Here is a 23864-nt window from a genome sequence, read left to right on the forward strand (position 1 = left end):
TGATTGTTATAAATCTCTGCCAGTTCTAGGGGTATGAGGGGGAAGGGAAAGCTACTTCAGAATCATCCTAGACTACATTCTCCTCTTGGCTACAGTAGTGCAACCTCATTGAACTGAAGAAAATTTGGCCCAGAAACCACACTGATTTTGGAAAAAGGATTGTACTGGACTCTGAATCTGGTTCTACGTTGAGAAGTGACTCTAAAAATGGTGAAGTGGGCCTCAGGTTTGCCTCAAGTACGCTCAATTTACAAGTAAAAAGATATGCGGCGGGAGGGAGAAAGGGGCAGGATTCCTCATTGACAACCTTACAAACCGAATCACACTGGGTTCTTTTCTTCTTCATCATCAGTTTAAAAAAAAAAAAAAGGGGGGGGGGTTTGCTGATAAAATTATGATTTTTAGGGACACCTATGCAACCTGAATGCCTTTATGGGGATTGCACAGGTGCACTTATTTGGAATGTAACAAAGAATTAGGCTTATGATTCACAAGAAGGAAAAGAAACCAACTCCCTCTCTCAGCTGTGTTTGCTCCATAGTACTAAGAGGAGTGAAAAGCAGTAAAACCTTAAGTCAGCAGATGTGGCTTTGAATGCATGCAGGAGCAGATTTATTTCATTTATTTTGAGTAAGAAGGTGCCATTTTTTTCAGAGTTACTTCAGGGAGAAGAGCCACAGTTTAAGATAAGGAATGGGAGACCATCTTCAAACAACTGAGGGAGATGAAAGTCATAAAGAATTTCACATGTATAACAGAGAGAACTAGACTAAAGGTTAAAAGAGTGAGCATAATTTAGCATGCAAGTACTTGTTAACATGGGCCTTCAGAGGCATTCCCTCTCTCAGCCCTTATAACACAGAACATACCGGTAGCCCTGGCTCACCAGCTCCAGGAGGGCCAACAGGGCCTGGTCGTCCTGTCAAGCCAATATCACCCTTCAAAGAAAGACACATTAAAAAACAAGCTTTTAAAATATATTTGCACAATATATAAACACTTTTATATCAGGGATCCTTTGTTTGGGGGTTTAATCTATTGAATATAATAATAGTGGGGCAAATCTTAATCTCCTCACCTCCCTACCAGCACATGAGATGCAGAAGACAGTGGAACTGGTGCAATTTCATGGCATGGGGGAATGAACGGAAAGCTGCAACAGAGATTATGGAGCAGCTTTGCTGCTACATCACATATGGAATCCAACACATCAATAGGTTGCTTAAAACCATGTTTTAGAACCATCCATCACAACTTATTCTGATGTTTATAACCACCTCTAACACATGCTACTTATGTCAGCAACGTGCTTGTAATATCTATCCATCATTTTTAAATGTAACCTTAAGATAAATTGTGTTCTTTTTGCATATAAATCATCAAATAAATATATAACCTAATTCTTATTCAGTGAATGTTAATTAAGTTGGTTGTCTCATTCCATCTCCTCCTGACAGATGTGCACATCACAAACACCACCATCATCGTTGAACGTAACTGGCTGCCTTCAAAAGGCCAAAGACTGTAGATGGTATTTGTCATGGTTTCAGAGTAATTGCATCTGTATTCTCTCTCTCTCTCTGGGTCCCTTGAGGACACCAATTTAAGGTTCAGCTCCCAGCAGTCACCTCTCTAGTGTGGAGACCCATGTCTCTCTCCCTCCTGACTAGCATTTTAAGACTGCACAACTCGCTGCCTCACACTGCATTAGCCCCACCTGCGTAAAGGCCAGCGCCTGGGCTTTGCTTTCTCTTTGAGAGCTATGAACAGTGTATTGCCAGCAGTTACAAGTTACCATACATTGCTTTCTCAGCTAGCACCTTTATTCTTAAGGTAAAATTGTTAGAGAGAACATATAAAAGTTCTTATACGCATGCAAAAAGCTTACCAGAGGTCACCCATCACCCTTTTGGGACCCTGGTAGTTCAGTCTTTCCAACCCTTCTGCAAGGGTTGGGGTCCTTGGACCGTAGGCCCTGTCTCTTTGCTGGATCAGAACGAAGGCCCTGTGCCAGTTCAAGCTCATCCTTTTATATCAAACATCCTTTCTTTGTCTCCTAATCTTTGGAAAACCCAGCCTGAATCAGTATATGCAAACCACTCCAGAAGGTGATACCTCTCTACACTTGTGATTAAGGTGAAACATTGAAATTAAACTTCTCATTGATTTTTTTTTAGTACCTGTAGGAGCTGTGGTAACACTTGCCCATGGAGTAGAACACAATCATACATAAACTAGTCATAGACTTAATACAATATGTTCCCCAGAGATATTGCATGTGATTACAATATCTGCCACAGCATTACTTTTCTTTTATATAAGGAAAAACTTTTTTTCTAAAATAAACTGTTTTCAAACATGGTTTTGAAACTGAAGCTTGAAATTAAACATGGACCATGATTCATACCTACATGTATGACACATAAGACAGCATGCACTGAGTTTTTGGTAAGTCTGTTTCATATTAATATTTTTAAATTATGAATTTTGATGACCGCTCATTGATAAAATGACTGAATAGAGAATTCTTCTGAACCTTAACTCAGCAGAGTTTCAGCAGCTGAGTGACTGTTTGTTCTAGAAAGAAATCATAGAATCGTAGGACTTGAAAGGACCTTGCAAAGTTATCTAGTTCAGTCCCCTGCACTTTTGGCAGACCAAGAATTATCTAGACCATCCCTGACAGGTGTTTGTCTAACCTGCTCTGAAAAATCTCCATGATGGAGATTCCACAACCTCCCTAGGCAATTTATTCCAGTGCTTAAATACTCTGACAGTTTGGAAGTTTTTCCTAATATCCAACCTAAACCACCTGTGCTGCAATTTAAGCCCATTGCTTCTTGTCCTATCCTCAGAAGTTAAAGAGAACAATTTTTCTTCCTCCTTCTTGGAACAATTATTTATTTACTTGAAAACTCTTATCATGTCCCTGCTCAGTCTTCTCTTCTCCAGACTAAACAAACCCAATTTTTATAATCTTCCCTCATTGGTCATGTTTTCTAGACCTTTAACATTTTTTTTTTTTTTTTTTTTGCTGTTCTCTAGACTTGCTCCAATTTGTCCACGTCTTTCCTGAAATGTGGCACCCAGAACTGGGGACACAACTCCAGTTAAGGCCTAATCAGTAGAGCAGAAGAATTTCTTTTTGTGTCCTGTTTACAACACTCCAGCTAATACAGCCAAGAATGATGTTTGCTTTTTTGCAACAGTGTTATACTGTTGACTCATATTTAGCTTGTGATCTGCTATGACACCCAGATCCCTTTTTGCAGTACTCTTTCCTAGACAGTCATTTCCCATTTTGTGTGTGCAACTGATTGTTCCTTCCTAAGTGGAGTACTTTGCATTTGTCCGTATTGATTTCATCCTATTTACATCAGACCATTCCTCCAGTTTGTCCAGATCATTTTGAATTTTAATCTTATCTTCCAAAGCACTTGCAACTCCTCCCAGCTTGGTATCATCTGCAGACTTTAGAAGTGTACTCTCTATGCCATTAGCTAAATGATTGATGAAGATATTGAAAAGAACTGGACCTGGAACTGGTCCTTGCGGGACCCAACTAGATATGCCCTTCTAACTTGACTATGAACCACGGATAACTACTTGCTTGGAATGGTTTTCCAGCCAGTTATGCGCTCATCTTAGAGTAGCCCCATCTAGGTTTTCCTAGTTTGTTTATGAGAAGGTCCTGCAAGACAGTATCAAAAGCTTTACTAAAGTCAAGATATACCATATGTATTGCTTCCTCCCTATCCACAAGGCTTGTTACCCTGTCAAAGAAAGCTATCAGGTTGGTTTGATATGATTTGTTCTTGACAAATCCAAGCTGACTGTTACTTATCACCTTATTATCTCCTAGGTGTTTGCAAATTGATTGTTTAATTATTTGCTAGCAATTATTTGATGGCAATCCCAGTACAGTATACATCAGATATTGCCCTTATTCAGAAGGCTAACATTTTAGTTATAGTAAGCTCATATTCTTTGTGCCAACTAACTGGACCACCAACTGTGTTCATAACAGAATATTCTTTTGTTTGTGAGACTATGTATGTTTCTATACTCAGACATGTATTCCCTGGTTTTAATTATATCAATACTGTAAAGTGGGGTTTTTTGTTTTTGCTTTTGCTTTTTTAAAAAATTGATGAACACTTTTTGAATAACTTTGCAAATATCACAAACTCAGCATTTATTGTACTTTCATATATCATCGGGTACATGTTACTTCAGCTGCTCTTGCTTTTTCTTTTACAAAGGCATGCACAGTACACTATATAACCAGCATTTTTACCTTTGGGCCAGGCAGTCCTATTCCAGTTTCCCCAGTCAACCCAGGGGGCCCAGAGAGACCTCTTTCACCCTTTTTGAAAAACAAAAAGGAAATAATTTTGCTTTTAAAACATTTCAAAGCATTGTACATTTCTAAAGAACTAGACCTGTGCAATTTGTCAGAAAAGAACAAATTTTGAATATGAATCACATTTTTTGTCCCCCCTGTTAGGAATTGAATATTTCAAACACACTGTATTATATTACATTGTTGGTGACCCAATCCACTGCCTTCTCCCCAGACCTTTATAAGTCATTCTGTGTAAAATAAACTAGCTATTTCTTGCTCACAGTGATACTAACAAAAAGCAAACACGTTACTGGTTTCATTAAGAACATGACAATTTTTTCACACCCTGCATACCGTGTATGATTTTTCAGTCAACACACAGGATATGGTGTGATTGTGCACTCTAAATATGCCACAGAGTCTACACTGAACTGAGCTAAATGGAGGAAACCTTTAAAAACTAAAATAGCTTCCCAGAAGAAGTGGTGCAAGCCCAGGGAGCTAGATTATTCAAGCCCATGGGTCAAAATGGGATTGCAAAAGGCATTAGAAAAAACCAAAATGGTAGTGAGAGAGATTAGATTATCTGGGTCTTAAACTGCTCGTTCTTTCTCACAAGAGTAGAGCCACTGAAGTCGATGGGATTGTTTCCATGATTCAGGCTTACTCATGCAGATAAGGGTATGCAGGTTTAGCCCTAAGAGCTCTTTCCCATTTCTGATTTTTTATAATTCAGTGACACTGTAGTAGCTTAAATTTCAAATCTTCTTGTTTGTATTACCTCTGTGTCTCAGTCTTGATATTTTAAAGGGTGTTGAGGGCTTCTGCTTCTGGAATTTAGCCTTTTGGATTTATACAGTGAAAAGGAAAACTTGGTACACAAAATGTTAATATTAGAAAAGGATGAAGCACCAGGAGAAAGAGAACACTTTCCCAGGATTGTTTATGGATTATATTCAGCAACCCTGCATACCTACAAGTTTCTAATTTAAAAGTTAGTTTATTAAGTGATTGAATTTAGAAGTCCGATCCAAAGCCCACTGAAGTACATGGAAAGGCACATACTAACTTCAGAGGGCTTTGGATGAGGCCCCTAGTATTTAACACTCAAGGGCTAGATTTTTAACAAATATTGAGGCGCCTAACCCCCATTAATTGCCTGCCTACTCTTATACTTCTCTTCAAGCCTGTGTTCAAGGGCCTGATCTTGCTCCTGTTGCTGTCAATGGGAAAAACTACCATTGAGTTAAACAGTGACAGCTTAACCCCTAAATGCAGGATTGGTAGCACTGCAGAAGGCCAGAGTCCTAGGAACATCGGAAGTGCCATACTTGATCAGATCTGTGGTCCATCTAGTACAGTCTACTGTCTCTGAGAATGGCCAATACCAGATGCTTCAGAGGAAGGTGTGAGAATCCCGCAAGAGAGAGATGTGGGATAATTTGCCCCCATCATTTGTTCTCATTCTGATCGCTAAATGATAGGGATAAGTTTAAGCCCTGAAGCATGAAGTTTAATATTCCCTCCAACATTTTTATCATAATTAATTATAAACAGCCCCAGACAGTCTTATCCATATAAATGTCCAAACTCTTTATGAACCTTGCTCAGTTTCTGCCTGTGACAGAGTGCTAGGAGCCTAGAGCTGACCCAGGACTCTTGGCACCAAGGTACTAGTTATTCCCCCTTGGAGTGGATTTAATTGGAGGGAATGGGACGCTCAATGGCTTAATTGGTCATGAGGCTGATGAGCTAATGAAAACAATCAACCCATCAACAGTTAAAGGAGAGAAGGAAGTAAAAGAGAGGAGGCTGGCAGAGGCCAGGGAACACAGAATCTCAGGATGGTGAGATCTTGCCCTCTCCATCCCTGGAGAGTCGACTAAAGGGGATGTTTACTTCCAGGTATATATTACTGCATAAAGTTGTACTGGTGGAGGCGACCCAATAAATAACACACTGGTGTCATAGACTTGAAAGCATCCAGCCTGTTTGCGGTGGTCCAAAGGGCAGAAAAGGGAGCTTGTTATACTGCCATAAGAGTTTCTGTGAAGGCTAGAAAGAGGATAGTGTTAAAATAGCACCTTCTTATTCAACGTATCTGTTCACAGTGCAGATTCCAAGTCTGATTTGTTTACTTTACTGAAAAATGCAAGTTCTGATTTGATTTTTACTTCCTGTTAGCATTGCAGAGCCAATTCCGCTATGAGAGAACAAAATGGATATGATGCCCTTTCATGCATAATCAACAAGACTATTCAATGAGATCCAGTTGCAGAATTTGTATTACTAATAAGAATGTATAATCCAAAAGGAACACAGTTTAGCTTTCAGATCCCATGCTAAATTTCCATGGTTGGCACTTACAGGTAAAACATGTTTTCTAAATTGAACACATCTGATACATGAAGTGGTAAGATATAACAAATCATTTTTATAGTAATACCACACTTTCAGTGTTCAAGTTCTAGAAGAATGGGATATAAGTTACTCTATTGAATAGACAATGTCCAGCTGCATATAGTGTAGTAAACATCAGGAGTAGACTAACACGTTGGTAGGTAGCTTGTAGGGATATTGGATAGATTAATTCCTTGCAGTCCCCATTTAGCCAAAACCCCTTGAATGGAAGGAGAAGAGGAAGGTGGGGAAGAGCATTATTGTGATATGCCTTTTAACATCCAAAAAAAAAGGAGTTCCTTTTGTCCTTGCCTTTGATCCTTGCACACCTTCAGGCCCTTGGTCCCCAGGTAGCCCTTGGGAACCCTATTAAAACACACAAAAAATGTTCAGACTTTTCCAGGCTTTCAGAGCAAGGCGTTTTTGAGAAACAAGCAATAATTTACTGCAATCCACATGCAAATCTTTGTCACAAACACTTCAAAACTGAACACAGTTCAAAATCTGTCCTTGAATGCAAGACTACAGCTCCTACTGAAGTCAATAGGAGTGGTGTGTAAGTATCTGAGTGCAAAACTTGGCTCTTGAGTAGAATAAAAGTAAACTGTAGTCAAAATTTACCCACTGAATCACCCCAACAATAACCTATTATGATGGCAATACCACAAGCTCCTCTAGGTATTGGTAATGTAGGGTTTGGGGATTCTTTTACAAAACACTGTTTCCCAGTAAAAGTATGATATGGCAAATTCAATCTATTTAAAATGTGTAATTTTGGCTTTCTTGGGTTGCATATTTTTCATAAAGGTGTTCTGATTTTTGTTATTGATTTGTATGTTACACTATAACAAGCTTGTTTGTAGGCCAGATTCTCCTAAAACAATAGGGATAGGAACAGGCCATTTTAAATCACAAAATCTCATTGCTTCCAGTGGGAACAGAACTGATCCAAAACGTGCAAACTGGCAATATTCTGGACTGTTCTAATTCCTTCATAATACGAGTATGATTTATCTACGTACACCACTTTCAACCCTTTGTGGAAAACCGTAAAATGAACTAGCTCTTCAGCAGGTATAAATTGACATAGCTTCATTGACGTCAATAGCTCCATTGACTTTAACGGACCTATGCCAGTTTCCATCAGCTAAGGATCTAGCCCAATTATTTTGATTTATATGGGTCAGATCTCACCAGTGCGTTCATTTATTTCAACAGATCTATGCCTAGTGCACCTAAAGGATAAGGCCCTATGTTGTTAAGTTATCAGTATTATTTCTTTTCCAACATTGTTTCTTAAATCAACTACTCTGTTATGAAGGGACAGTGGTTGGTAGGCCTGAAATTTTATCTGATTTCTGTGTACTAAAACTTGTCACATCTTGTCATCTCCTGCCTAATCCAGGGTTTAGTCACTTGCTTCTTATTCAGAGAAATGAAGACAATGAGATGAGATCTTGGTCCTGTTGCAAGGTGTGGGAGCTTTTTCTCCCCTGGGGCCAGGAGTTTTGCCCCATTAGGGAGAGCAGAATTAGGCTCCAGAAGTGTCACCTTCTGCTTCCTTAAGGAGAAAACGCTAAGACAAGGACAAATAATTCTGTCATCCTAAAGATGCAGAATGTGACACTCTTAATTAGACAAAAGATACAAATGTGTGAAATCAATCCTTAAAATATTAAATTTAAAATAAACACATTTTCAAGGGGGAACAAAGTCTCTGATGCACAGCAGGAATCTATACTCTAATTAGGCCAAACTACCTGTGGCCCCAATTCAGGAATAAATATATGCTTAGTATTGCCCACAGCCTCAGACATGACAACAGCACAGTCTTTCCATTACTGTGGGGTCCCTTCTCTTGCACATTCCACCTTTCTGTCAGTCAGTAATCATACAACAAAAAATATTCAGTTGTCTATATTGAACTCAAAATCCCTGTCAATGTTGCAATGAAAGCGGATTCCTGTGTCAGGCAGGCCCTGAATATTTCTAAGCAGCTGAGCCACCTCAGCTTGGCCCTGTTGTGAACAAAAGTGATTTTGCAGTTTTACAAAACATCAAGGAAGCAAAGTACATCTGTATTGTTTGTTACCTGTAAACCTCTCAGTCCTCTGTGACCAACTGGACCTTCTGGACCCTGAAAGGCAGGAGAAAAAAGTGCCTACAAAAATCTAAAACTTCTAAAAATATATTTGGATACATTAAAATATAGTACGAGGCACAGCAAGAAAAGAAATCAAGATGTCAACAACTTGCAAGAAAGTACTGCATGAATATGAAAACTGGGGTACAGCAGTTAAATTATAGTATGAGAACGAATTTGAAGTCAGATACTAAGGGCCAGATACTGCATGGTCAAGTTTTACATCTCTTTCATTTAACATGCTTACAGCTATCTTACACTGAACTTTCAAGAACTGCAGGAGTTAAAATCTTGATTTTCATTTTCATAGTCATACATCCCTCAGTCCATCTTTCCCCTTTAGAGTGGGCCTGATCCTGCTCTCGCCAAAGTCCATGAGAGTTTTGCCATTGTCTGAAGTGGAAGTAGGCTTGGGCCCTAAATGCAACAACACTAAAATATAAGAGCAGCTGGGCTAATTATTGCAAAATGACCTTTGTTCGGTTTATCTTTATTTGATTGATCTTAAAATTTAATTGTATTCTCCCTCAGCTTTATATATAAAATCTACACTAAATCTACCACAATGCTCATTATTCAGGGATACCAAATTTTAAAGCTCAGGTAATTGTGTCCTATAACTTCTCCATATTCCATTTCACTGTACATTAGGAGAAATATTGTTCTATAACATTGTATTCCCTAAAGTATAACAACCAGATGGATACTTACTCTGTCACCTTTTATCCCGGGAGTGCCACAGTCACCTCTTTCACCCTTAGGAAATAAATCATAAACAATTAAAAAGTTTACTTAGCATCTCAAGGCTATTTTTATTCATTGTCTTCGTGCCAGAACACAAGACTCAAATGCTACAATTTTTCATAAATAGCCAACCACATATGTTGATGTGTATAACTACAAGACAATACCAACATGTCAGTAAATGTTCGTACTGAAAACCATACCTTTTCTCCTTTGTAGCCAGATTTTCCCTGGGAAAAGAAACAATTAAAAAAGATCAGAAAACATTTTAACCTGATTTAAGTAAATTAATTTTGACACTATTACTTACACAAGCTGCAACTCCATAGTCTTTATAAAAACAATACCAAAACATTTCAGGTTCTAATGAACATTCAGATACAACACTGGATCGCTGATTGAGGTGGCAATATGGCTGTGTATATGACAGCTATCTACAATAATATATACTATTATATATACAAAATACCCTATTTCAATGCAATTTTAAACTGAGATTTTAATTATACAAAGGCAGGAGGTCTAGAGTTAAGGCTGACACCCCCTTAAATGTAAGCACTACAGTAAGGTTCTAGAAAGGTAGAGGAGGTGTGGACATGGTGGGGACATGAAAGTTTGAGACTTGTTGAAATTTTTTTTTTTTTAAACTGGAGGAAACTAAACATGGGGAAAAAAATTTCAGTGCCCTGCACACAACAGGGCAGCTCTGAAAGAACTACTACATTTGTGTCTTTTCAATCTTTGAGACATTTGTATGAATGTAAAGGCTACAAAGCTGAACCCAGACTGCAGGTGACAAAATGCAACAATGCAGATATTCTTTCCATTGTTAATTAGGTTTCAGTCCTGCAAGGATATCTGCCTGTGCAGACCCCAACACCTCTATGGAATCTCACTGACACCAGGAAAGTATATAGGTCATGTTGTTGGAGCAGGCACACAGTAACGACTACTTTACTGGTAAATGTTGATAACTCATATCAGGAATTCTCAATTTTTTTAATAGAATGGACCACATATCAGAGAGTTTTGCAGACCACCTTCACTCACATTCACAGCCACAAGCACTACCTCCACTGCCATTTATGATTACATACTTTCCCTATGCCAGCTACAGACATTTTTTAAATGGAAAAGTAATATTTTAATATATTAGACCTGTATTTTGCAGGAAGTCAGAGTAGATGATCAAAATGGTTCCTTCTGGCCTCAAAAATCTAGGAATCTAACAGCAGGAAACAGAGATTAATAGTTTCCAAGGCCAGAAGGGACCATTGTGATCATCTAGTCTGACCTCCTATGTAACAAAGGCTATAGAACTTTCCCAAAATAATTCCTAGAGCAGCTCTTTTAGAAAAACATCCAATTTTGATTTAAAAATTGCCAGTGATAGAAAACCCATCATGATTCTTGGTAAATTTTTCAATGGTTACTTACCCTCACTGTTAAAAACATACATCTTATTTCCAGTCTGAATTTGTCTAGCTTCATCTTCCAGCCATTGGATCATTTTATTTCTTTCTCTGCTAAACTGAAGGGCCCATTATCAAATATTTGTTCCCTACGTTGGTACTTATAGACTGTAATTAAGTCACCCCTTAATCTTCTCTTTTTTAAAGATAAATAAATTGAGCTCCTTGAGTCTATCACTATAAGGCATGTTTTCAAATCCTTTAATCATTTCTCGTATCTTTTCTCTGAACCCTCTCCAGTTTATCAACATCCTTCTTGAATTGTGCACACCAGAACTGGACACGGTATTCCAGCAGCAGTCACACCAGTGCCAAATACAAAGGTAAAATAACCTATGTACTGCTATTTGAGATTCCCCTGTTTATGCATCCAAGGACTGCATTAGCCCTTTTGGCCACAGCATTGCATTGGGAACTAATGTTCAGCTGATTATCTGCCATGACCTCCAAATCTTTTCCAGAGTCCTTTAATTATGGCCTACATTCCTTGTTCCTAGATATTTACATTTAGCCATATTAAAATACATACTGTTTGTTTGCATCCAGATCGCTCTGCATCAGTGACCTGTCCTCTTCATTATTTATCACTCCTCTGATTTTTGTGTCATCTGCAAACTTTATCAGTGATGATTTTATGTTTTCTTCAAGTTTTTTGATAAAAATGTTAACTAGCATAGCTAATCCCTGCAGGACCCCACTAGAAACAAGCCTGCTCATTGATGATTCCCCATGTACAATTTAGGGATGTAAAAATTTGTTTAATTAAGAATTAATTTATTATTAAATAATTATTTAAATTTAATTTACTATTAAACAATTATTCATAAACTGGTTAAACGTTTGTGTGTGGGAGAGCCATGCTGGGTTCAGCTCCTCACCGCCAAGTGAGAGCTGCCTAGCTGCAGCTCCCCCTTGCTGCACATGCAGAGCTGTAGCTGGGCAACTCTCACTCAAGGGGAGCTGAGCCAAGCCCAGCTGCGGCTCCCTCCCTGATTACCGTTTAAATGTTTAAACGTTTAGGCTTTTACAGCCCTAGTACAATTACATTTTGAGATCTACCTTAGAGCTGTAGGGCAGGAAGAGACATCAAAAGTCATCTAACCCTGCACTGAGGCAGGAGCAAGTAAATGTAGGCCATCCCTGATGGATATTTGTCTAACAAGTTCTTTAAAACTTCCAGTGATGCGGATTCTACAACCTCCCTTGGAAACCTATTCCAGAGCTTAACTATTCTTATTGTTAGAAAGTTTTCTTAATATCTAGCCTAAATCTCCCTTGCTGCAGATTTAGCCCATTATTTCTTGTCCTACCTTCAGTGGATATGGAGATCACTGATCATTATCCTTTTTATCAGATCTCTCCTCAGTCTTCTCTTAAGACTAAACATGTACAGTTTCTTTAGTCTTTCCTCATAGATCAGGTTTTCTAAACCTTTTATCATTTTTGGTGCTCTCCTCTGGACTCTCTTCAGTTTGTCCATATCTTTCCTAAAGTATTTTGTCCACAACTGGCTACAATCTAGCTGCGGCCTAACTAGAACTGAGTTGAGTGGCACAGTTACCTCCCATGTCTTACATACAACACTCCTGATAAGACACCCCAGAAAGATATTAGCAATTGTTGACTCTCATTCAATTTGTGATCCACTATAATCCCCAGGTCCTTTTCAGTAGTACTACCACCTAGAGAGTAATTCCCCATTTTGAGTTGTGCATTTGTTTTTCCTTCCTAAAAACTTTGCACTTTACTGAATTTCATCTTGTCGATTTCAGACCAATTCTCCAATATATCAAGGTCATTTTGAATTCTTCTCCTATCCTCCAAAGTGTTTGCGACCCCTCCCATCTTGGTGTCTTCCACAAATTTTATAAGCCTTCTCTCCACTTCATTATTCTAGCAATTAATGATAATATGTAATAGTACCAGCCCCAGGACTGACCCCTGTGAGATCCCACTAAATACCTCTCCCCAGTTTGACAGTCAACCATTGATAGCTACTTTCTGAGTATGGTCTTTAAAGTGGGTGAAAACAGGTTTATATTAATTTTATCTTGACTACATTTCTTGGGTTTGTTTATGAGAATGACATGTGGGACTGTGTCAAAAGCCTTAGTAAAATCAATATATTTCTTGTCTACAGCTTCTCCTCATGCAGGATAGGCTGGTGACCCTGTCAAAGAAGAAGCCTAACTTTGATCGGACTCAAACCCACATCCTTTGAATACCCTCTCAGCTCTAGAAAGCCAATGCACTATCCATTGTGTTTCAGTACCTCTATTAGTTAGCAGGCCTCTAATCCACTTAATATGTGCCCTTTTAATTTTGTAGTGTTCTAGTTTGTTAATCAAAATTTCATGCACTTTACAGAAGTCTATTACATCACCACAATTACCTTTATCTATTGAACATGTAATCTCATAAAAAAAGATATCAAGTTAGTTTGACCAGATCTATTTTCCATAAACTCCTGTTGATTGGTATGAATTATATTATCTTCCTTTAATTCTTTATTACTTGAGTTCCATATTAGCCGCTCCATTATCTTGCCCAGGATAGATGTCACACTGACAGGATTATAAATCCCAGGTACTCCTGGTTACTTTTTAAAATATTGGCACAATATTAGCTTTCTTCCAGTCTTCTGAAATTTCCTTAGTGTTCCAAGTCTTATTTAAAATCAGCATTAATGACACAGCAAGCCCCTCAGTTAGCCCTTTAAAAGCTCTTGGAAGAAAATTATCTGGACTTAGTGATTTAAAAATGTCTAACTTAATAGCTGCTGTTTAACAACCTCCTGAGATATTGGTGGAATGGAAAGAGTGTTATCATCCTCATATGATATCACTGCATCATTTTGTTTTTCCGCAAATACAGAACTGAAATAAGTATTTGAATACTTCTGTATTTTCTGGATTATTATTGATAATTCTACCATTTCCATCTAGTAGTGGATCAATACCATAGTTGTTATATTTACTTAAAAAAACCTCCTTCTTATTATTCTTAACTCTGCTGGACATAGACTTCTCCTTGTGTCCCTTTACTTCCCTAATCAATTTTCTACAATTTCTAACTAGGAAGATTGACCGTGCTATGTGCATTATATTGTAAACTGACTATATCAAATATAGAAGACTAATCCATTTGGGGGAAGTATACGATCCTGAGGTAAATGTGTAATTTTAACTCTCATTACTATTAAATAGGAGTTATAGACATTCTTTAAACAACAATATAGTACTTCTTTTCGGTTTTTCAAACTCTTCCATTTCTTGTGTTAATGAATCATTGGCTGGTAAACTGGAACTGAAAACTCTGCTTGGCTGTTATGTTTATTGCAAACATGGGATCAGTTCCTTGAAATAAATGAACAATGTAATGAATAGAGAAAATACTGATTTCCTTTTTACCTCTGTTCCATCTTTTCCTGGAATTCCATTAAGACCTGCCTCCCCCTATGAAGAATCCAATATCAAGATCAGTCAAACAAGGAAAATATAATGTTTTTAACTGTACTTTCATTTTCTCTTTAGTATAATTTAGTACACAGTAAAGGAAGCATGCTAGCTCTCTCCTCCAAAGTTTTAAATATATGCAAGATACTAATATAGAAGTTCTGTTTGCAAATTACCTTAATGTGTATTTTCTTTCAAGAGAAAGGGAAGACTAAATAACTTAGATGAATTATCTTAGTTCATAAATGCTAAATATGTACAGTACTATTGCAAGATTCTTTCAGTTCAAATGAAAATATTGGGTACTTTTAGTAAATCTTAGTCATGTCACCTTTGCTCCTTTCTGGCCTGGAGCCCCATCATCACCCGGACGACCCTTTTTACCCTAAAAACAGCAGAATAAAAAAGTTATGTAATAAAACAGTCTCACATTGTATGCCCCTCATCCCAAATTCTGTATATATCAGTCAGTGCTTTTAGACAGGATCAAGTAACTTCACCACAAAGGGAGTTATTAAATAAAGTAATTTTATTTGGCAGCATATGTAGTACTTTAGGAATTATATTTTGGTCATTTGTTTCCTGAACATTAAACAGATCAGTGTTGTTATCACAGATGTCAAACAGCATATCTGGGAGTGATGTGCCCTCCTCCATAGAAAACCTGTTTTTTTCTTAACATTGCTGTAAAGCACCTAAAACTGATTTTCCCTGAAAAATAGATGCAGATATTTTTGTAGAGGTCACAATTGTTAATTCTAGGATTGTTAAATGATGCGTGCTTTTTATGAGCTTTTTAAAATGAATGCTTTCATATAAAAGATACCTGTGTTCTTCCAGTAGTGATATCTTATTGCAACTTTAACTAAAACTATATATAATATATATTACTTTAAATCGCTATTCCATATGAGGCAGAGGTAGTGAGGTTTAGTGTTTAGAACAGGTCCAATGAAAAAGAATAGTCAAGACTGCTGGGTTCTATTTCTAACTCTGCCACAGACTGTGACCTTGGGCAAATAATATATATCTCAGCTTAATTTTAATTTGTATAATATTGGGCTGTTCAAACCCTTCAGGATTCAGTTTGACAGCTAAACCCTGCAGTTTAGTTCATCAGGTGTGGTAGTGAAACAATACTTCAGGTTTGCTTGGAGGGTCTAGTTCTATGTACTCTCCAAAGGAAGCCCACCCTTCTCTACCCTTACTCCAAGTCAGTTCCCTCTTGCATTGGCAATTCCTAATGTTTCACCCTCCAGGATTTTCGTTCTTTTCTTTTCTCTCTTTCCCTCTTGCCTCAAAGCACCTTATTTTTTTATACTGAGTTGGAGCTAGTGAGAGCCATCTGGCCAGCATGTCAGACTGAATCAGTAGAATAGTTCTGTACTTCCACACAGGTGGAGCTTTCCTCTTGCCCTTTAACCATGTCTATTTTTGTATATCTGCCATGACCAAAAGCAGATCTCTGGCAGATCATAAATCACACGGCTGTTCCCCTTCAAAGACAATGTTGCAGGAGGAGCTCATGGATAGCAAGCAAGCTCTCTGCACATTTCCCATTGATCTGACACTTTCACACAGTGTAAGTACAAAGGAATACTTATTATAGCTCTAACTTTGTGTTTCACGGATCAGATTCAGATGATTAATCAAAATGCCTCCAACAAATCTAATTGCAAATTGTTATACATTAATCACTAACAGAAGGAAAATGAGAAATGACAGCTACTTACAGCAGGGCCAGGAAAGCCTCTTTCCCCTTTCTCACAGTTACATGTGGGTGCTTGAGGACACTTGGAATGAAAATGTTCACAGCAAATCAGTGCACTTTAATGGATTAGCCAGAAAATATTCCAACATTTCTTTCCAGTTCCCATATAATTACTCTACTAGCATCACTAAATTACTTCTGTAGAATAAAGAAGTTTGAACCGCCAGGGGAAAAGATGTCAAGGTCCACCATGGAAATGCACAATAGAGGCAGAACTGAAAATTATCACAATGACATGGAAAGAAGCTTAGACGGCAGCAGGAAATTGGGGAAGTTGAAGGCTGTGTGACGGTCCTATGTTCCGCATGGAATAGAGAAGCATAAGATTATATATGTTCTATAGATATGCGTGTGTGTGTGTTTATATATCTATCTATGTTATTTAATTAGCAATATATTGCTGGTACATCTACAACAAAAATAATTTCACTAAATAGCTAATAGCTAAGAGAGAGAAATTTATGAAAACTTATTACTTTAGCTTTATCTGACGTCAACATATATTTGAGATATTGTTTTCTGTGGAAAAAGTGAAGTATGTCAGGGACACAGAAATTTTGTAGTTTCTCTAATTCTTCTAAATCACTGAAATTTAGAAAGAAATAAAGGCTCCAATCCTGCAAACACTAATACATGAAACTTTACGCACATGAATAGTCCCATTGAATTGGATCCCATTATCAATTTCCTGAGTTATCTAGTCCCTCATACATGATTTTTCTGTTACATAAATACTTATTACATTACATATACTATTTACAAGCTAGCATGATTAAATAGTAATTCTGATATTTTGTTTACCAACTGTGCAGAATTAATACTTACCCCTTCCTCAGCCCTTTCCTCAGCCAGATCTTTCTGTGAAGATAGATATTGAAAATAACATTAGAAATTACAGGCCATAATCCACCCATAGAGGAAAAAATGCATGTTGCTGACCAGAGTATATAGCAACAGATAATGAACTAGACAGCTACGCTCTCAAGTACATTTATGTTACATTTTAAAACACAGTGGAAGAGATTTAGATACACACAGCTTGTTTCAAAGTCCACTGAAATCAATGGAAAGACTCCCATAGATTTAAATGGCTCTTAACTTTGTTCTCAGTTCCCACTGACATTGTGTGATGAAACCCTAGATGTTCCACACAGAATTAGTCATGTGATTTCTATTGTAGTCCAGGGGAACTGTGCATCTTAAACATCCACACAACAATTTACCCTTGCATTTCAAAACTGGAGTAGCTCCTAACATGCTTACGTAAATGCAATGATGCGCAACGATGCAATACTAATTCCATGATTTTCATTGATTTCTTATGGAATGTGTACACTTAAGTCTGGCAATCTACAGAAAATGATTTAAACTGGATAGCAGCTTTGATTTCCACTACAGATACCTAATGGCTGCTATCCTGTATGGAACATACTATCTGGTGTGCTTAGTCACATGAGAAGTGGCTGTGGTTGATGACACCATTGCAACATAGAGAGGCATATAATCTGGTGTTCACTCTGTCTGATCTGAATGCACTGCCATGACTTTCATCAGTGCTGCACTAGCCTGTAGTTCCCTCATTATGCAAGAATCCCTGTGTATATATATGGATAGAAGGTTCCTTTTTGATTTAGATAGTGCAAAGAAGCCTCAGTTAAGAGATGAATTTCCCTCTAGGATGCCATTCTGTATTACACCATTCTGCATCCTGCCAAGACTGATGTGCGGTTTGCAGATGCTGCTGATCTGTCACTGTTTAGTGTGTACTTTTCAGCTGCACAGTGATTGTAGGTGTTTATTTCACTCTCTGCAGAGAAGCCAAGATAAAGCAACCACACTATATACATCAAAACAACCGACAGGAGACACCTGACTTAAAATAGCATGTTTATCCTGAGATGGAACAACCAGCCAAAAGGGACATAACTCAGAATGGCTTGGGACCAGGAGTGCATTGATTTGAAAAGCTTAATCTGAGAAACAGCCCAGAATGAATGGGGCATGTGCTAAAGTAGGAGCACCACAGAAGTTAGGTCTGCTACCTTTTAGTCACAGTCTGCTTACACGATGTAGAGAGGCGGATTGTTAAAAGTGAGTAGCAGTCAGTGTGGCTAGGTTGTGCAGTTGCTTATTAGAGTGCTGTCAGGCATAATCTACAATTTTAAAAGCCCTTTAAGGTCAATTGTCAGTTTGGCTATGGAAGTCTTTCCCTTTTACTAGTGTTTTCTCTAGTGATTCCATCACATGTTTGTGCCATCATATTTATAGTGGCATGGGAAGATGGCTTTGTACTCCTCGCTTGTGAGAAAATGCTATTTAAATCAAGAGTCCACAACACAGTGAAAAAACAGGAAACTTTCAATTTTGGAATCACATTTGCTTCTAGACTCCATGGTAGGTTTCCCAATGGAAACTTACAAAGATTTAGGGTCAAATTCAGATATAGGCTAAGTGGACATATCTCCACTGAAGTCTGTGGAGGAGTACCTGCTTATGCCAGAAGTGAATTTGTCCCCTGTGACTAAACAATATAAACTCTCTGACTTACTGCAGGAAAAAAAAAAACTAGAATGTTAATTACCCTTTCAACAAAGAACTAGTTATAAAATACCTTTCCTGAGGAAATAAATAATAAAAATAACATTATCCCAAATCTTTTAGGGGCAAATTCAGCTTCCAGCATCCAGCCTGAATATTTCCACTTGGGAGATCCATGAAAGAAAGTGAGGGAGAAGATTGGCATGAGGACAAGTGGCAAATGAACTGTATCAGATTGAAATTCAGAGGGTTGTTTCTACCCATAAAACACAGATTTTATTTTTAAAAAAGAACATCAAAAATTAAAAAGATTGGCAAGAGACATCTTTTTAAATATTCTGATAGAACAGTTTCAAACATTTGCCCATACCTACCATTTCTTTGACAATTTTCTCCACAACTCCTTTATTCTGGAGGTTGAAAACAAACCTTGAGGCTGGGACATTGGCCAGAAGCCGAAGCTTGGCAGCATTGGCCACCTCCTCAGCCACTCTGGTCATTCCCACAGTGAAGAATACAATTCCTTGATGTTTAGCATCAGCAGTAGCTGCAAAAATATCTGGATTTCTTGGATGGTCCACTCCATCAGTCAAGAGCACAGCTGTTTTCACGCTGCCATGAATCCCTTCAGTCATGTACAGTTGTGTGAGATTGGTTATGGCATATGTTGTGTAGGTACCGTGACCTATGTAAGTTATGGGAGCAATGCGAGATTTGAAAGCTTCAGGACCCTTCCAGTCTCGGAAAGTTTGCTCTATGAGAACAGTGCTACTGTACTGAAGTAAGGCTATTCGCCAGATGAGAGTACGTCCAGAACTGACTTGCACTCCTTTCATACTGTTCACTGTTTCTAATACAAATTTTTTCTGTTGTTCGTGATTATAGTCTTTAGCACTTTCTGAACTGTCCAGTAGAAAAGCCATTTCAAGAATGCAATCTTTATCTGGAATAAATTGTTAGATACATTAGTTTAATTACACTTGGAAACTGTTACTCATAAAAATGATCTATTTTTGTATGCAAACATTAGGCTTTGAGTGGAAATCCAGTTTTCTGGAAGTTTTAGGTTACTTGCATAATAAACAAAAGATGAGGAACCTTCTGAAATTTGGGATAAGCTTAGAGTCTATGGGATGAGGAACCTTCTGAAGTTAGAGAAGACCTTCTTCTGGGTGGAGAAGAAACCTTTTGAAAATGGGATTATCTTCTGGGATGAAGAATGTTCTGAAGATATTTAGACCTTAATTCAGAACTCCTATCTGGTATCTCACTAGGAAGAGGACCTAGAAGATTTAACTTCTGGATAGCAAGTTGGGAGAGCTGGTTCTATTCCTGGCCCTGCCACTGACCTGCAGTATGATCTTAAGCAAATCACTTTATTTTTCTGTGCCTTTGTTTTTCTTCCTGCCTTTTATCATATGTATTTTGATTGTGAGCTCTCTGAGATAAGCATATTGTCTCTCACTATAGGTGTGCATACTGTGCCTAGCATAATGGGTCCCCAACCTTTGTTGGGACCTCTAGATGCTACTGTAATACAAATAATTAATAATCATAATAATAGATTTGCATCTCTGACTAGGTGGAACACTGAACTCTTTAGAACACTTCATTTAGTGCCTTGGCCTGCTCCCACTGAGTACATAGGTGTGTAAACCTAAATGTGTACATAAAAGTTTGCAGGCTCAGGGTCTAACATAGTGCAAATTAGCTAGTATTTATTTTCTGAAAACCTAGGAAAATTTACTTCTGAATAAATGTATATCTGCCACTCTTCTTTTACTGATGATACCATGGCTAACAGCAAAAATATTGAGAATGTAATAGAAGAATCCTTCTACCTTGCTCTTTGAAGCTCCTGTTCTCCCTGTTCCCCAAGTGAACTATACATTTAAATGTAAAAGGATGGAAAATGTAAGTGGGACTAGCTTTATAGGTTGTAAACATTCTGCTTGGGATGCAAGTTAACTATAGAGTCCAGAATCTGAATAAACATAAAAAAAAGTGTTAAACTTCACCTTGATCACTTGGACTGGGATATTTATCTACAGCATTTGACAGAAGATGCTCAGATTTTTGTTTTCTTATTCCATTTCTTGTGTCTTCATTGATATTTTGTGCCAAAAACACATGCTGTCCTAGTATCCACAAAAGCCACTGGAATCTGTAGAACATGTTTTGTTTTTTTCTTAAAAAAAACAAAAAACAAAAAAACCACAAAATACAGTAATGATGCACATTATTATTTATGCTGTACAAAGACAATGAGGCATGGGTCTGCTTTGTTCCTGTAATATATAAACAGTGTTCATTCTTTAACAGCAGTGTAGGCTTCAAGCAGAACATTCAAGGGGTCTCTTTGTTCATTAATATTCAAGAAGTTTCATTTAATAACTGCTGTTAGCATTAATGAGAATTACTCACCTAAAATCTAATAAGCAAAGATGGTAGAACAAATCTTTAAAATACTAACTTAAAAAAAAGTCAAATAAAAAATTTGGTATTTTAGTGCGGTGTTATTAAGACCTATATTAGGTTTTATGCCTACCTTTACCCTAATGATAAAGTAATTCATGCATGAAGCCAACAGATAGCCTAAGGGTTTCACAAGGACTATCTTCCAACAAAGATTACATAAGGAAACCTTTACATATACAAAGTGAAATATTTAAAATATAGAAAAAACCTTCTCCTAGGACTCAAGTATTATGTCAATGTACAGATGGAGAAAGTGAAATAGAGCATAAGGCTCAAATTGTCGCTACTTTTGTGTGCCTGAATTTGTGGATGCCCACCTTCAGACACCTTCAGGTATCTGATGCTTTTGGTGATTTGGTGAAAGGACATACAGCAAGACAGTATTGGAGCCAGGAGTAGAATTTCAGAGCTGCTGTCTGCCAATCCTGCACCCAATCCACTAGAGTATGCTGCCTCTTGATACTGCCATCTACCCACTCTTTTAGATGGAAGTAAATTGACTGGCTATGAAATCAGTTTTCTGGAATTCTGTGGAAATTCCCTATTCAGTCACTTTGCCTGTGTTTATTGTAATATTCTTCTTCAGATTTCTTAATCTTGAAATATCACTAATGCTGCTACACCTGGTAGCAACCATGGGAGCACTAGTGTAGTCCAGCCACAAGCTAATTAACCACCATGTCTTTTAAATCTGAGCAGAAGCAAGTGTCATACTTGAAACTAGTTGTAACTTATTTTTTTATATTGATCCTATTTGAAGCTGCTTGGGTGCCTTTTACAATTACCGGGATTTCTTCTTCACATGGACCGGGTGCATGACAAGTGTGTATAGATATGCTCCTTTTTTCTGAAGCATGCTGTACACTTTATGAACAAGGAGCGCAGTCTGAATGGAATAATTCTCTGGCCTATGGCAGCTTCCTAGACACTTAACATATCAGCATTTCTAACACCCAATACAATGGCTCAGATTACTTTACAAGTTTTCAGATATATTTTAAAATTGAGTTCCGATCAGAATGAGCTGTTTTTAACTTCTACAAACAGGAATTTCCTTCAGGCTGCCACTATGAAGATATTGTATTTGATAATAAATAGAAACACATTACACATGTTTTCAAGCACATTGGAAATAGGTTCAGTAGTTGATACAAACTGATATTAGAGGCACTTTCGAAGTATTTGGGTTTTTAAAAAAACAAACGAAAACAAACACACACACACACACACACACACACACACACCCTTACCAGGCTACACGGCAATGTTTTTAAAACAAAACCTGGCATTTCTCAGGTGGCAATTAAAATACGCGTATGCTCACGATTTTAACTGCAAGTGAAATCATGGTGAATTACGATGAAACACATGAATTGTTATTCACCATGCCATAGGCAGAGCTGCCAGGGAAGGGGAGAGAACGAGTGGGACCCATTCCGTTTTTTACTCCCCTGTTGATGTCCCTCTCAAAGCAGCTGCGGAGCTCACCTCCCCGCCCCCAACTCTAAATTGACTGCACCTCTGAAACGTACCTGCAAACCCCAAGTCACTCGCCCCTCGTTTCATGCAGCGGCTTTGGCCCTTCGCTCAGTGCAAGTGATCTTGCGCGTGGTTTGCTCCCAAAGACGCGCCTGCTGAAAGGTCCCGCTGACGGAGGCACTTTCAGGCTGGTTCCGGCACGGATCCTTCACTCACCGTCCCTCTGCCCCCCGGCCGGCAAAGAAAGGCAGGGGCGAGGACGTGCTGAGTCCGGACTCGAACGCTGGCTGAAGGCAGCGGGCCCGGCCGCGTTGCACGTGCAGCCAGGGAACGCAGGCTCCCGCCAGCGCTGCGGAGACCCGGCTGTCTCAGGGACACGGGGCGCCACGCGCACGCGGGGCCTCGCGTTTCCAGCCGACCTGCCCGAGGCAAGCTGCAGACAGCAGTAGCCGCAGGAGGCCGACGGCCGGGGCCCCGGGGCGCCTGAGGAAGATGCTCTGCGCGCGCCCGGACACAGACTCCTCAGCCTGTTCGTTTCATCCCTCTCTTGCCCTCTGGGGTCGTTCATTTATTCAGGGATGGAGGGGGGGATTCAACAAACACATCTTGCAGCCCCTGTGCACCGATTTCACGCTGTGTCTCGAAGTAGCTGCTCAGGACCCCTGCTGTAATACTTCGGAATGACTTAGCTACGGAAGCGAACCATCACCTGCCCCGGCAAGGCGCATACCTGTGCTCTCTCGCTCTCTCTCTCCAGCCCCAGGGTGGGATCACAGCCCTGAGCCCGGCACAGACTGTCCCCTCCCCGGCCCCCCACATTCTACTGAATTGCTCTCTCCCTGCTAGCCCTCGTCCACTGGAAACCTTCACAACTCAGTGATGATGGCAGCGCAGGTCAGCGAAGGCAGTGCAGTGGGGGTGGAGGTGACTTTGTGCGGGGGATAGTCTGAGCACAGCCTTGTTGTGTATTTCAGCAGCGCTAGCCGGTATTAGAGCAGTACAATTCACACTGCGGATCGCTTGTGCGCCTTGGAGAAGG

The 23864-nt window shown here is 38.8% G+C and overlaps 1 protein-coding gene across 1 annotated transcript in view; it reads right to left on the reverse strand.

Annotated features, from left to right (window-relative positions):
• Positions 1-23360, reverse strand: part of LOC137154171 (collagen alpha-1(XXVIII) chain-like) — a 60647-nt gene extending 37287 nt beyond the window's left edge. The window contains exons 1-13 of the mRNA XM_067549871.1: positions 22879-23360; positions 20887-21056; positions 19243-19811; positions 17168-17188; positions 16293-16352; positions 14891-14944; positions 14515-14559; positions 9836-9862; positions 9600-9644; positions 8838-8882; positions 7058-7111; positions 4298-4366; positions 870-938 (exon numbers count right to left, since the gene is read on the reverse strand). Coding sequence (XP_067405972.1) covers positions 870-938; positions 4298-4366; positions 7058-7111; positions 8838-8882; positions 9600-9644; positions 9836-9862; positions 14515-14559; positions 14891-14944; positions 16293-16352; positions 17168-17188; positions 19243-19811; positions 20887-21043 — 1215 coding nt within the window. The 5' untranslated portion in view covers positions 21044-21056; positions 22879-23360. The remainder of the gene's footprint in view (positions 1-869; positions 939-4297; positions 4367-7057; positions 7112-8837; positions 8883-9599; positions 9645-9835; positions 9863-14514; positions 14560-14890; positions 14945-16292; positions 16353-17167; positions 17189-19242; positions 19812-20886; positions 21057-22878) is intronic.
• Positions 23361-23864: the final 504 nt, after the last annotated feature.

Source organism: Emydura macquarii, unplaced genomic scaffold (assembly GCF_026122565.2).
Source record: "Emydura macquarii macquarii isolate MOO-44397 ecotype Brisbane River unplaced genomic scaffold, CSIRO-AGI_Emac_v2 contig_1253, whole genome shotgun sequence".
Lineage (NCBI taxonomy): Eukaryota > Metazoa > Chordata > Testudines > Chelidae > Emydura > Emydura macquarii.